This window comes from Canis lupus, chromosome 31 (genome assembly GCF_048164855.1).
Source record: "Canis lupus baileyi chromosome 31, mCanLup2.hap1, whole genome shotgun sequence".
In the NCBI taxonomy this organism is placed as follows: domain Eukaryota; kingdom Metazoa; phylum Chordata; class Mammalia; order Carnivora; family Canidae; genus Canis; species Canis lupus.
The window spans coordinates 13340477-13353717 of record NC_132868.1 but is presented as its reverse complement, the minus strand read 5'-3'; the positions used below and the strand labels follow the sequence as shown (position 1 = coordinate 13353717).

At 61.9% G+C, this 13241-nt stretch overlaps 1 protein-coding gene across 2 annotated transcripts in view; it reads right to left on the bottom strand.

The window, feature by feature from the left end:
* SLC9A3 (solute carrier family 9 member A3) overlaps positions 1-13241 on the bottom strand; it is a 40795-nt gene that overhangs the window by 6339 nt on the left and 21215 nt on the right. For both annotated transcript variants that reach the window (XM_072807428.1, XM_072807427.1), the window contains exons 2-9: positions 9517-9819; positions 6467-6627; positions 4671-4749; positions 3937-4114; positions 2881-3101; positions 853-1055; positions 360-449; positions 195-265 (exon numbers count right to left, since the gene is read on the bottom strand). In XM_072807428.1, coding sequence (XP_072663529.1) covers positions 195-265; positions 360-449; positions 853-1055; positions 2881-3101; positions 3937-4114; positions 4671-4749; positions 6467-6627; positions 9517-9819 — 1306 coding nt within the window. The remainder of the gene's footprint in view (positions 1-194; positions 266-359; positions 450-852; positions 1056-2880; positions 3102-3936; positions 4115-4670; positions 4750-6466; positions 6628-9516; positions 9820-13241) is intronic.

The following is a 13241-nucleotide window of genomic DNA, read 5'->3' as shown; positions in this document are numbered from 1 at the left end:
TTCCAAGGCAGTGTTCTTGGTTCCCTAGGGCTTTGTGGGGTTGGTTTACAGGCAGGTGAGCAGCTCTTTCTACCCTGTGTGTCCTCTGTCCTCTGTCCTCCGTCAAAGGCAGAGGGAGGGGAGCTGACAGTGGAGACCAACATGGCTCCACGTGTCCTCGTTTCTGTCCAGCCTGGGCACCTGCTGCCACTTACTTGTCTCTGAGGTAATTGTGTCCAATTTGCCCGGATATGTCCTCAATGGCTGAGAGGATGTGGTCAAAAGCCTTTCAGCAGAAGGAGAGGGGCATTAGCATCACCTGGAGGGCTGCCCCCACCTCGGCCCCCCTTCCCCACACCCCCACCCCGCCCCGCTCCTACCCGGCCATGCAGCTTCTCGTTGAGCTTGGGCTCCCGATGTTCACTCCTTTTCACCTTCAGCCACTGCACCAGGGGCTTGATGGTCAGGCCCTGGAAGACGGGGACGACCCTGGTGGCCGGTGGGCTCCACCCCAGGGCCCAGCCTGACCCACAGAGCCCCTGGGACGGGAGTCCACGGCCACCCCCAGGTGCAGGGGGCCCTGACGCTGCTCTGAGGGCTCCGGGGTGGCTGAAGTGGGACACTGCCCTGGGGGGGGCCTGGGCAACGCCACCCTAACTGGGGCTTCAGCAGCCAGCAGCACGGGAAGGAGGGAGGACGTTTCTAGACCAAATGGTGCCGCGTCCCCTGTGGGGCCACATGAAAACCTACAAAACGGCTCCTAGTTACTAAAATAGTAAAAACCAATTAGGGCCTAGAGGCCGGAGAGGCTGGTGGCATCGTGGGGCTGGCAGGTGGGGTCAGGGGACAGGCAGGTCATGGCCTCCCCCCTACCTGGAAGATGACGGTGAAGAAGACCACGATGATGGTGGTGCTGACGAACAGGTTCCTCTCCTTCACCTTCTTCTCGTCCAGGAGGACGACCAGGGCGAAGGCCACGGCCCCGCGCAGGCCGCCGTAAGACATGACCACCTGGTCTATGATCTCCAGCTGCACCATCCGGTACCGGTTCAGAACCCACGTCTGGAGGACCACACCTGCGGGGGGCTGGGCTGAGCGCCAGGGCACCGGGGCGGGGGCGGGGCGGCGGAGGCTGCCTCCCCTCCCCTCCCCCCAGCACCGCCGTCCCTCCCTCCCTCACCTGCTCACTCGACTCCCCCTGCTCCCTCACCACCACACCCCCGCCCAGGCCTCACCCCTCCCCTCCCCCACCCCTCCCCCACCCCTCCCAACTCAGCTCACAAACCCCGCCCAGCTTCCTTACACACACCTTCTTACCCCCCCAGCTCCCTCACACACCCCACCCCTCCCATCTCCCTCACACACCCTTCATCCCCCCAGCTCCCTCACACACACCCCTCACCCCCCCAGCTCCCTCACACACACCCCTCACCCCTCCCAGCTCCCTCACACACACCCCTCACCCCTCCCAGCTCCCTCACACACACCCCTCACCCCTCCCAGCTCCCTCACACACACCCCTCACCCCCCCAGCTCCCTCACACACACCCCTCACCCCCCCAGCTCCCTCACACACACCCCTCACCCCTCCCAGCTCCCTCACACACACCCCTCACCCCCCCAGCTCCCTCACACACACCCCTCACCCCTCCCAGCTCCCTCACACACACCCCTCACCCCTCCCAGCTCCCTCACACACACCCCTCACCCCCAGCTCCCTCACACACACCCCTCATCCCTCCCAGCTCCCTCACACACACCCCTCACCCCCCCAGCTCCCTCACACACACCCCAGCTCCCTCACACACACCCCTCACCCCTCCCAGCTCCACCTCACCCTGTGGGGAGCACATGGGGTTTCCCTCCTCAGGCATTGATGGATTCTGCTCCCAGCAACAGGTCACAAAAACTCCAGCCTGTAGCCCTGCTCTCCCCACACCCTCTCCCCTGTGTCTACACTGTCTACACCATCTGCACTGTCTACACTGTCTATACCAGAGCTCTCTCTTGGCCGTGGGCCAAACCACCCCATGGCTCAGCCGAGGCCTCACATTCTGGTGGCTCAGGCAGCTCTGGGACCACCGACCCCGCCTTGCTCTGGCAGCCGCTCCTCGCTCCTCGGAGCCCCCAGGTCCCGGGGAGCACAGGTGGTCCCCCACCCCCATCCCTACACAAACACAGCGATGGCCAGCTCAGTCATGGTCACAGCAGCCAGCAGGGCCCCTGCCTCACCGCAGCATCATCTGCTTCCTCAGTGACTACATCCACAGTGAGTCCAGGGGAAACCAAATGGATTCCCCTGGGTTCTAGAACCTTCCACCCTGACCCCTCACTATGCTACCTCTATCTCAAGGGAACAAGGCCATCCATCAGAGAGCCTAAACCTTTGCTGATGATAACCACTGGCCTGGCCATGCTGAGGCTCCCCAGGGTTTGGAGCCTGCTCCCCCCTGAGCCACACAAACCCCGCATCCTGGCTCCCCCACAGGCTCCCTCAGCCGGGCCCCAGTGTCTGCCCTCCACCATCCTCACCATCCCAAGTCATGCCCACAGCCTACCACCGCCCCCCATCCCTGGACACCCTATGCCCTGAGCATCCCTGTCGTTGCCCCTCCTCCCCGTCATCTCCCTCATCCCCATCATTCCCATCCCTCATCCTCTCCCCTCATCCCCATCATCTCCTCTCATCTTTGTCATCCCCATCATCCCCCATCCTCTCCCCTCCCCTCCATCATCCTCCTCCCCATTATCTCCTCTAATCTCCCTCCTCTTGGTCATCCCCCATCATCTCCCCTCACCCTCATCATCCCCATCCCCCTGCCACTCCCCATCTCCCCATCATCCCTGTCATCATCTCATGCACCCCTCATCCCCAGTACCCCACCCCACCAGCGCCCTCACCAATGGCCCGGTACACAGAGATGAAGACCAGGGTCAGGAGCACAAAGGCCGTGTTCCACTTCCAGATGAGGGGGTTCACAGCCGAGATGCCAAGAAACATGAAGATGATGGTCTCTGCCCCGCTGGCCAGCATCTTCATGGTGTAGCGCACGGTGGTGGCTGATTGCTCAGAGATGTTAGCTTTCACGTACTTCTGACAGCAGATGCCGCAGAAGGTGATGCTGGGGGTGGGACAGGCACGCAGTGAAACCAGGGGCTTGTGAGCTGCCGGGACGGGGCCTGAGGGTCTGCGTCCTGGGTACCCACCCACCCACTGACGGGTGTTCTCTCAGAGCTGGGCCCAGGTCCCAGCAGCCCCCCAAGACCTGAGCCCTGAGCCACCCAGTGGGCTGTCTGTGCCTGACCACAGGCCAGCAGCTGGCTCTGAGGGGAGGTGCTAGGGCAGATGTGGGTCACGGGGTGCCCGCCGGCTTCCTGCCCAGAGCACCCAGAAGAGGCTGTGTGTAGGCAGAGCTCAAGGGCAGTTCTGTGAAAAGGCCAACTCATGATTTAAAACCTGAATAGGCCGGATTCTTCACCCATACAGTGGCTTCTCACCCCTCACAGGGAGGTGGCTGGGTAGAGGGGGCCGGGAGGGACCAGGAATGTTGTGCCCCAGAGGGGAGGGTCCCCTCCTTCCTCCCCCACCCTCTCCCCCACTCTCTCCCTCCTCCCTCTCCCTCCTCCTCTCCCTCCCTCCCCCTCCCCCCTCCCTTCTCCCCTCCCTCCCTTCCCTCCTCCCCTCCTTGTCCCTCCTCCCCTCCTTGTCCCCCTTCCCTCCTCCCCTCCTTGTCCCCCTTCCCCTCCCTCATCCTTTCCCTCCTCCTCTCCCCCTCCCGCACCCCCTCTCCCTCCCCCACCCTTTCCCTTCTCCCTTCCTCTCCCCTCCTCTCCCATCCTTGGCATAGCTACTTGGTTGTGCTGTGGAGTGCCCCTGCCCCCACCCCCGCACACCAGTGTGTGGCCCAGACACTATATAGCTCTGGCCCCTGGGCCGTGGGAGTGAGGGGAACTCACGCCAAGATGGCTGACAGCGATAGCATCTCAGATGTGAGGTAGGACAGGTAAGAGATGATGAACACGAAGCCCGGCTCGATGATGCGCACGTGCTTGGTGAAGCGGGTGACCAGTGACAGCAGGAAGGCGAAGATAACACCCACCAGCGTGCCTCCTAGGCTCACCACGAAGAAGGACACTGCGGGCCGAGGATGCTGGCTGAGCTGCCTGAAAGGCCCTTTGTGGCCGGGCGTGGCTGGCCCCTGTGTGGGCCGGCTGACCAGCTGTCCTTCCAGACCATTCCTCACTGTGGGTTGCCTGGTAACCCCCACAGAGGCGCCAATAACTCAGCAAACAAGAAGCCAGTTCTTGCCCTGAGAGGCAGCCTGTGAAGAGCAGGAAGGCCTGGTTCCCTGCCCCCATGTAGAGAAAGCCCAAGAAGGTGGCCTTGGGCAGGGGCATCCCTGGGACCCTGGGACACCAGCATCCAAGCCCCCAACCAGACATGCTAGTGGGTCTCATGGGGCAGCAGCCCCTGCCTCCCTAGTGTGGCCGGAACCCGCGAAATTGTGTTCATGAAACACATGGTGGATGGGAGGGCCTGCTGCCGAGACTTCAGAATGGAAACACCTTTTCCCCGCACAAGCTGTGGAACCCGGGGGTGGTGCTGGTGCCGAAGCCCGGAGGGAGTCCCCATGCTGGAGAGGAGACGTGACCCCATACTCCCCAGGCACATAGACCCGCCAGCCACATACCTATGCCTTTCACGCAGTCCACACCAGTCACCTTGTCACCTCCCAGCGTCACGAAAGATTCAAACACATTGTAGAGGACCTGGGAGGACAGAGAGGCAGGCATGACCTCGGGTCAGCCCTCGGCCAGTGCTCAGCCCGTCCCGACTCAGGGCCCAGGCCTTGAGGACTTGGGCTGGAAGGAGCAGCCCTTGGCAGCCCCCTATCCTGCAAACCCAAAATCACTGAGTGAGACCACCAGGAGGCAAGAATGGTCAATAAGACAAAGGCCAAAGATGAGATGAGAGTCAGAAGAACATTCTAGAAGGAAGGAGACCCTTCAGGAGTAAATGGGACCCTTTCATACTCTCAGCAAAGCAGCAGAGACCACAAAGCTAACCCTCTGTGGTTAATGGTTTTGTTTTCCAAGATGAAGCCAGAGTTTCATTTTCAGCGACTTCACTATGGTGCCAGCTCCTCGTGGTGGGCTCACACCCCTTGGCGTCTTCAAGTGTGGACATTTACACCTTACCCGCCGAGATTTTCAAGATGAAAAGCTCAGGAACTGCATGCAGGCTGAAGTTGTGGAGATAGGGCAGCGCTTCCCGGGCTGCCCCCCCCGCCCCCCCCCACGAGGTGCCACTCCACAGTGAGGGGCCAAGGGCCGAGGGGCTGCGGTGGGCAGGATGCAGGCTCCTCCCTCTCCAGGTGTGCTCTGGGGGTCAGAGGACCCCAAAGGCAGGGAGGTGAGGCAGGCTGGACGGTGCGCGGGGCCTGGGCAGGCAGCCTCCAAGGACAGAAGGTGTTGAAGCTGGACCTCAGCTCAGGTGTCTCCGTGGACACGCGGGTGGGAGGGGATGTGGAGCGTTGGGTCCAGACGTGAGTTCGGGCTTCTGCAGAGATGAGAAGCCTCGGCACAGAGCAGCTCAGCCTCCAAGGGGCTGTGCAGACGTTTTCTGATTAAGTCTCTAATGCTCACAATCCCTGGAGAACATCTCTCTGCTATGTCAGGAATCTGTGCAGCAGCACCCTAGGGCTTTTCAGACCCCTGAACCCCAAAGGGATGTCAGAAGGGAGTGTCTTAGCGAGGCCATGGGTACTCAGAGCCGAGACGGATCTTCACATCCTGCCGTGTCTGCAAAACCCCAGGGATGAGGGAAGGGGCTGACCCCGGGGTCTGGAGCAGGTGCTCAGAGACACACAGGCCGGCTGCCCATAACTTGGCTCAGCTTGGGGTGGCTTTGGGGCACTCCAGGCCGACGGCTCTGAGGCTGAGACAGCGTCCCCGCATTTCATAAACCTTCTGTTCACTTTGCAGAGGTGCTGCGGCCTCAGACCCTGACTGAGGGTCCTCCAGCCCCTGCCCACACACGGGGGCCCTGCCGAGCCCCCTCCTGGAGACAGTGCCGCCTCCGAGCACAGGCCGTCTTCCCTCCTGAATCCTAGTGAGATCCTGCTGTTTTAGCGGCTCCCTTAGGGGATTCAGGAATGGGTGGCACCAACGCCCCCAGGTAGAGGTGTCCTGCTCTGAGAACGGGGCGGGGGTGGGGAGGCGCTGCCAGAACTGATGAGACAGACAGTGGTTCTGGGTTAGGAGGAGGCAAGGGAAGGGGTGCGAGCGCCCGGGGCTGGCATGGGGACGGCTCCTCCAGTCGGAGCTGCAAGCAGAGGACCAGCCCCTCGCATAGGCCGCGTTCTCTGCCCGCTGCGCCAAGGGCCCCGGGCAGTTCTACAGTTCCTGCACCGTGACTGCGTGTCCCCTCCCGGTGGCCCCGAGATGCTCCCTGGCAAGTCCTTGGGCCCGCCCGGCACCCACTCACCACGGTGACGGCGTCGTTCAGCAGCGACTCCCCAAAGACGATGATGAACAGCACCTCGTTGACGTGGACCTCCTCGAACACGGCCAGGACGGCCACCGGGTCCACAGCGGCGATCAGGCTGCCGAACAGAAGGAAATCCAGCAGCCCGATGTTCAGGTCTCCTGCAGGACAGGCGAGCCGTCAGGGAGAGCCCCCAGCCAGGCCGAATGAGGGCCTCCAGTCAACACGCCTCCCCCCGAGGCCTTCAGGGTCCTTCCGGGTGCTGTCCCGCTGACAGCTGCATTGGAAGCCCCCCAGGATGGGGACTCCGCCTCCCCCCATGGGCTCCCACAGCCTCAGGCAGGGCTGGCCTCATCCCCAGGGGAACTGCCAGACCCCACTTCTTCCCTTGGCCTCCCTTGGGCCCCGGCTGCTTCCTCCTTCCAGCTTATCGTGCCTGCTGCAGGCAGATGAGGGGTTGGGGGTGGGGGACACACACAGCAGGGAATCAGGCCCCTGCCCTGGGGGCCTACAGTGCAGGGGTGTGGGTGGTGATAGTGATGGGGAGGTCGTCGGGGCTCAACAGGCATGGGGGAGGCCTCCCTGGGGACTGACATCTCAGCCCAGACCAGAGCCCCCAAGACCAGCTGGAGGCAGGGGCACAACAGGCCTCACAGGGTCCTGGGGGCTCCCACTGGAGGGGCTGCAGGGAGGTCAGCTGGGGACCCAGAGTGGAGGGAGGGGGAGCAAGGGCCTTGGAGGAGCCTGCTTCTGGGAGTGGCCCCTGCCCAGTGGGTTCCTGGCACTCTCGGGGGCGGTGGTCATGCCCAGATGCTCTTTCCAGAGCCTCTATCCTTCCAGATCAGAGCAACACCGGGCCACACAGGAGCCCCAGCAGCAGTCTGCACTTGGGGTCCATGCTCTGTGGGGACACACACCTGCCCCCAGTTGGGCTGCTTGGGGAGGTCCTCGGCCAGGGGCCTGCTGGCATGAGCTCCCTCCCCAGCCTGAGCGGACTCCAACAGACCCCAGGGGCCAGTCAGGCCTGGAGGGCCAGGGAGAGGAAGGGAGACAGGGCTGTGGGGCCCTCGGGTCCAGGACGGTGGCCTCTGTGTGGCCGGGGCTTCCCTCAGGGCCAGGCAGGGAGAAGCTAGGTGTGCAGAGAGGCCGGGCCCTAGACCTGGTTCCTGGGGGCCCGGGAAGCATCCTCGCTGGAGCAGGGGCAGGTGTCAAAACTGCTTCCTGTGACTTTAAAATGTCTCTTCCGGAAGGGACAACCTAGGTTCTGCTTCTCCGCCTCCAGACATGGTCGGTGAGGCTGGGGTGGCAGGAACACAGTCCTTCCAGGCTTCAGACACCAGGGGCTTCCCAGTGCACACCCACCCTTGAGGCGTCCATTCTTAAATGCCTCCTGACTCCCTGGCCTCTCGCTGTCCACAGATCCTGACAGACCCTGTGGCACGTTCTGAAAGCCACTCCAATGTCCCGGGTCTGGGGTAGCCTGCCCTCTTCCCTGGAGAGACAGTCTACCACCCACTGGTGCTGTCAACAAGGTTCCTGGGACCAGGCTGGACTGTGGGATCCCAACTCCCAGGCTACGAGTTCTAGGACCTTCTGTCCACCACCTGAGGTTTCACCCACATGAAGCCTCTCGGACCGACCACCTGGAGCCTCTGCTGGGCCTCCCTGCGCCGGCCCGTCCAGATACCCACCTGGCACCCCACGCCAGGCCTCCTGGGGGTGACCTCTGCTCACAGGGGTACTCCACAGCTTCACTGGGCTCTGAGGTGCCTGGCCACGGGTCCCCAGAAACTGACCCCTACCCCCCCAGCCCCACCAGGCTTGCAGTTCTGGGTGTTCTGGGCCAGGATAGACTTGTTGGCCCCTGAGTGCTCCTCTGCTCCATGACTGTGGCTGATGCCCGGCCTTGACCAGGAGCATCCTGAGGGCTGAACACAAGCCCCACAGGGGGCTCCTGCCCCAACCCCTGAGACCTTCCCCTGGGTCCAGTGGCCAGAGGGGATCCTGTTATCTCAGATATGTCCCAACTATTGAAGGGCATCGCCAATAAATGCAACACAATACACCTGAGGCTTCCTTCCCTGCGAGGCCTGGCCAGGTGCACCAGGCACTGTGTCACCCTCAGGGAGCCTGGGGGTGGTACCCACTGGCAGCCGGGGCTCAAAGGACCATGTGTGCTCCTCATGGGCTGAGGAAAAAGTCCCAAGATGACAAATGGGCCAGGCAAGGTGATGGCTCGGGGCAGGGGCCCTTTGGCCTCCCGTGCTGGCTGCAGGTCCTGTGTCATCCAGGCTCCAAGGCCCTGATCCCCGGAGCTGGGCCCAAGGCTCATCCTTAGTCAGAAGGAAATCATGGCCCGGCCCTCAGAGTCGGGCCCTGGCAGGTGGAGGCGCTTGGAGCCAAGGTGGAGCACGGACAGGCGCCCGTGGGGCTGACAGCCCCTTTCCGTGGTGGCCCCCATGTGACACCGTGAAGGGCTGTGTTTTGGGCTGCGTGCACTTCTGTGTGAGGCTCCCTGGGCCCCAGCCCACCTGGTCCAGTTCCCCAGGCGGGTGGGGTGCACCTCCGCTGAGTTAAGTAACCCAAACTGCAGGAGAAGTTGCTACGGATGCGGAGCAGCAGTCGACCTGGCTTTTCCTGCAGGTTTGCGTACAAACAACGAACGACCCAATCTCTGTGCTCAGCGGCTCGACCCCACCCGCCTCACCCACCCGCTAGCCTGGTCTGACAGGATTTCATCCCCAAGTAGGACACGAGTCCCGCCTGGGAATGCCCAGACCACTGTTGTTTATTAATTAAACCTTATTTTCAACACACCAAACTGGTTAAGTGGACCAACCAGTGACATTTGTCACCCTGCACACTCACTCATCCCCTTTCTGGGTCTGTGTTCTGTATCCTGCCCAGACCCTGCTCCTGCAGAGCCCACCCTGAGGACACCCCCAGGACCTCGCCCCAAGGACCCCACCCCGAGGACCCCACACCCAGGATGACCTCACCCCAACCATCCCCTGCTCCAAGGACGCCCCATGGATGCCATGCCCCCTTACCCATAAGGCCACTACAGAAAACACCGTAGAGGGACAGCCCAGTGGTGGCCGCGTTCCACACGGTGCCGATGACGGCGTACAGCAGGATGGTGCCCAGATTCCCGAAGAAGAGCCGGTTAGGCATGAAGTAGCCGGCGTCTAGCACGATGGGAGGCAGCAGGTAGAAGAAGAAGGCGGTGGGTGTCAGCGTGAAGGAGGCGATGTGGTCAGCTGCCCAGACGATGCCGCCCAGCACCAGTCCCAGCACGATGAGCAGCGCGCTCTCGGGGACAACGCTGGTGACCTTGTGTGATAGGTGGAAGCCTGTGGGGGAGGGGGCGGTCAGGGCTCAGGGTCCCCTCGGAGCCAGGCCGCCCCTGGAGGAGTGGGCTGGGCCAGGGCTACTGCAGGCCCCTCCCGCATGGTGGGTGTCTTTCTGGAAGCTGCAACAGGGAGCAGAAGTGGTGATGTTGTGACCAGCCCCCTGCACCTCCCTGCTCACACCTGGATGCGCCCCGGAAGCCAGGTGCCACGTCTGGGTCTGGGGATACCCCTATGGCCCATCATGTGGCCAGGAGGTCCTGCCACTGCACTGCTGACTGCTGTCCCCTGAGGACCCCACCTCCGGGTCTCCTTGCCCCTTGCAGGGGGAATGGCCCTCTTCCTCCACGGGCAGTCCAGGAGGCTGGGGAGGAGGTGGGCCGGGCAGGAAGAGCCTCCCGTGACAGAAGCCGGACGGAGGACTCAGGTCTCGATAACAGGCCCCGAGCTGGGTGGGCAGAGCCCAAGGCACCCACATCCACAGGCCCCAGGTAGCTCGCTCTGGACCTGAGTGGGGATGCCCCCTGCACCCCTCACCCCTTCATGCTGCCTCCAGGCCCTCTTCCTCCACCTCTCAGGTGCTAGTGTCTGAGCCTGCTTGAAGCCTGGGGGGGACCATCCCCTCTGGCTTGCGAGGGGTCACAGCCCCGAGGAACAGAGCCTCCTGAAGCCACAATCGGCAGGGCTCCCCCGGGGTCACGAGCTCCACTGCCCCATGGGAGCTGGTGGGGACAGTGGGGTCTGAGTCCCCCTGCCAAAAGCTGTCCCCAGGGCCCCGTCGGCCCACCAATCCTACCAGGACCTCAGGGCACAGGTCCTTCCAGGTGAGGCAGGACCTACTGGGGCCCATTTCTCCTTCTATTTTATTTTATTTTATTTTACTTTATTTTATTATTTTATTTTATTTTATTTCTCCTTCTATTTTATTTTCTCTATTTTAAGACTCAGAAACAAGTGAGAAGATTTCCTACATTAAGCCCGATTTCAAAATAGTCAGAACATGGACTGGAGAGCCTGGCTCACATTTAGGATAATTCTCTTTTCCATTCCTTGAAGTTCTGAGTATCAAGAGACCTCTCCATGCAGAGCAAGGGCATTATCCTGTGAGCCTGCCCGCCTGGGGGCTGGTGTGCAGCGAGCCTGGGGTCTGGTTCACTCACCTCTTCCGCCAGGCTCTGCCCTGAGCTGCTCTGCTCTGCGTCCCTGGCCTGTTGAATCATGGGGTCACCACAGGGGTCAGATGCTGGCTGTGGAGGACAGTCCCAAGGACTTGTCTTCCCCATCGTGCATGGCCTCCCAAGTCTAGCCGAGAAGCAGAGCGGCAGGTGTGCAGGTGGGACCTTCCGGGGGTGCCGCAGCGTCACCGACCCACGGGTCACCAGCCAAGGGCCCAGATCCGAGTTCTGGAAGGGCCAGGGTTCAGCTTGCAGGGGCAGAAGGGGCCAGTGCTTCTGGGATTGGAGAACTTGCTGGGGACCCCTGCCCCACACAGCTGAGGGCTCTCGGGCTCTCCAGCCAAGGCTGTACACTCGTGTTCCCGTCAAGTTCCACTCTTCCTCCTGAAAATTTTCACACTCATCTGGTGAACGTCCCTACACGGGGATGCCCCACGGAGCCAGCACCCTGGCACCTGCCTGATGACTTTTACCAAACCCTGCCGGGGCACGGAGGGCAAACAGCTCAGGGGGTGGCCGCCCAGAATGATGGAGGGCAGGTTCCTGGGAGCCCTCAGGGCTGTCCCCGCTCGTCAGCAGGAAAGCATCCGGATGGTTTGGCCTCACACTGCAATGCAGGCTGGGAGGGGCACCATGTGAGCAGGAGAGGCTGTCACCCAGCAAGGGCACAGAGAGAGGTGCCTACACCTGCAGGGTGCCGCCCAGTGCCCAGGGCTTGCGATGTGGGGCCACCCCATGCTTCGGGAAGAGTTCCGGCAGCACCTGCCTCCTTGCCAGTCCCAGCAGCAGACACCACGAGGGCCTCGCAGACCCAGCACTGTTCCATCGCAGACGGGGTAGAGCACGTGTCCCCCCATCTGGAGCCTCCCTGTTCCTCTGTTCGGGGGGCACTGAGTGACCTTTGAACTCTAGGAAGCCCCTCACTGAGGTCTGACCCCAGAGCTGGCTTCAGGTCACGTTGCTGAGTATTTGGTCTTGAACCACAATCTGTCCCCAAATCAGGGATTTACACGGGGTCTTGGTCATAGACTGATCTTTCCCAGGAGGACGCGGAGTCCCAGGAAGCACCAGCTGACACTGTGGCTGGTCCTCAGATGTGTCCCGCATGGCAGCCCAGTATCTCACAATCTAATTAATTTAGTAGATGAGAGACGAGGTGACTTCAGAGCTGAGGCTCCTGCTTAACAGTAAGCCCTGAGAACCCACAGAGGAGGTGCCTTCAGGTTTGGCTGACTGAGAAGGAAACCTACGTGCACACACACAGGGTGACGTACGCACCATCCGATGGTGGGGGCACCTTGCACAGGTGCGATCCGGGGGGCTGGGCAGCATGTGTGCTTTAGTGCAGAGTCACCTCTGACCTGGACAGAAACACCTGTCACTGCTGCCCAGGTAGGGGACGCACCTGTTCAGGCAGGTGAGGATGTCTGCTGGTAGATTCAGGGCCAGTCCCTCCTGTTCAGAGGGAGGTTTACACCCTTCCTTGCCCATGGGACACTCCTCTGTGGGCCACTGGTTCATGGTGTCGGCGGCTCCTCCACAGCCTGGCTGGGCAGGCGGTCACTCACACCCCGGAGCCGCACACTCGCACCCTCCGAGGCCAGGCGCTCGCCCTTTGACTCTGTTTATGTCGTGCAGACTCTGTTCAGGTAAACTCAGGTCTTTGTTTTACGGCTTCTGAGTTTCATGCCCTTGAAAGCCACTCATGCTTCTGTGTGTCCTGCTACGCGTTTAACATTCCGTCCGACTGGGGTTTAGTAAAGAAAATATTCAAAAATAATGGTGAACGGGAGGACTTGCCCATCCCCAGAGACATCCTGGCCGTGTGCTCCTGCGTCCCTCACTTCTGTGCGCTCACCTCCGCCCTCCAACCACTCGTGGCCTGGCTCTGGTCCTGGGGCCACACGTGTTGCCCCGGCTCTGGGCAAGCCCTGAGCGTGCACAGAGGACACAGTGGGGGGCTGCTGCTCCTTATCTCCCCCTGCCTGGTTCCCTGGCCTTTTCTGTCTGGTAGTCGTGAGAGCTTCATCGTCGAGAACTCCCTGACGGACAGGTGTATCTTCCCAACTCTCCTTCCCTCATGTTGGGGATGTCCCTTCAGTCTGCAGGGCAGCTTCCTGTGACCTCCACACTCCCCCAGGCGCCCAGTCGGCGACCTGCCCTGCCCTGGCCGATTGTCTTAGATGCGCGTCCACAGCAGACGTCCTGCTCGGCCACTGACCCTGGGGCAGAAGGCGGCGTGTCCCTGCC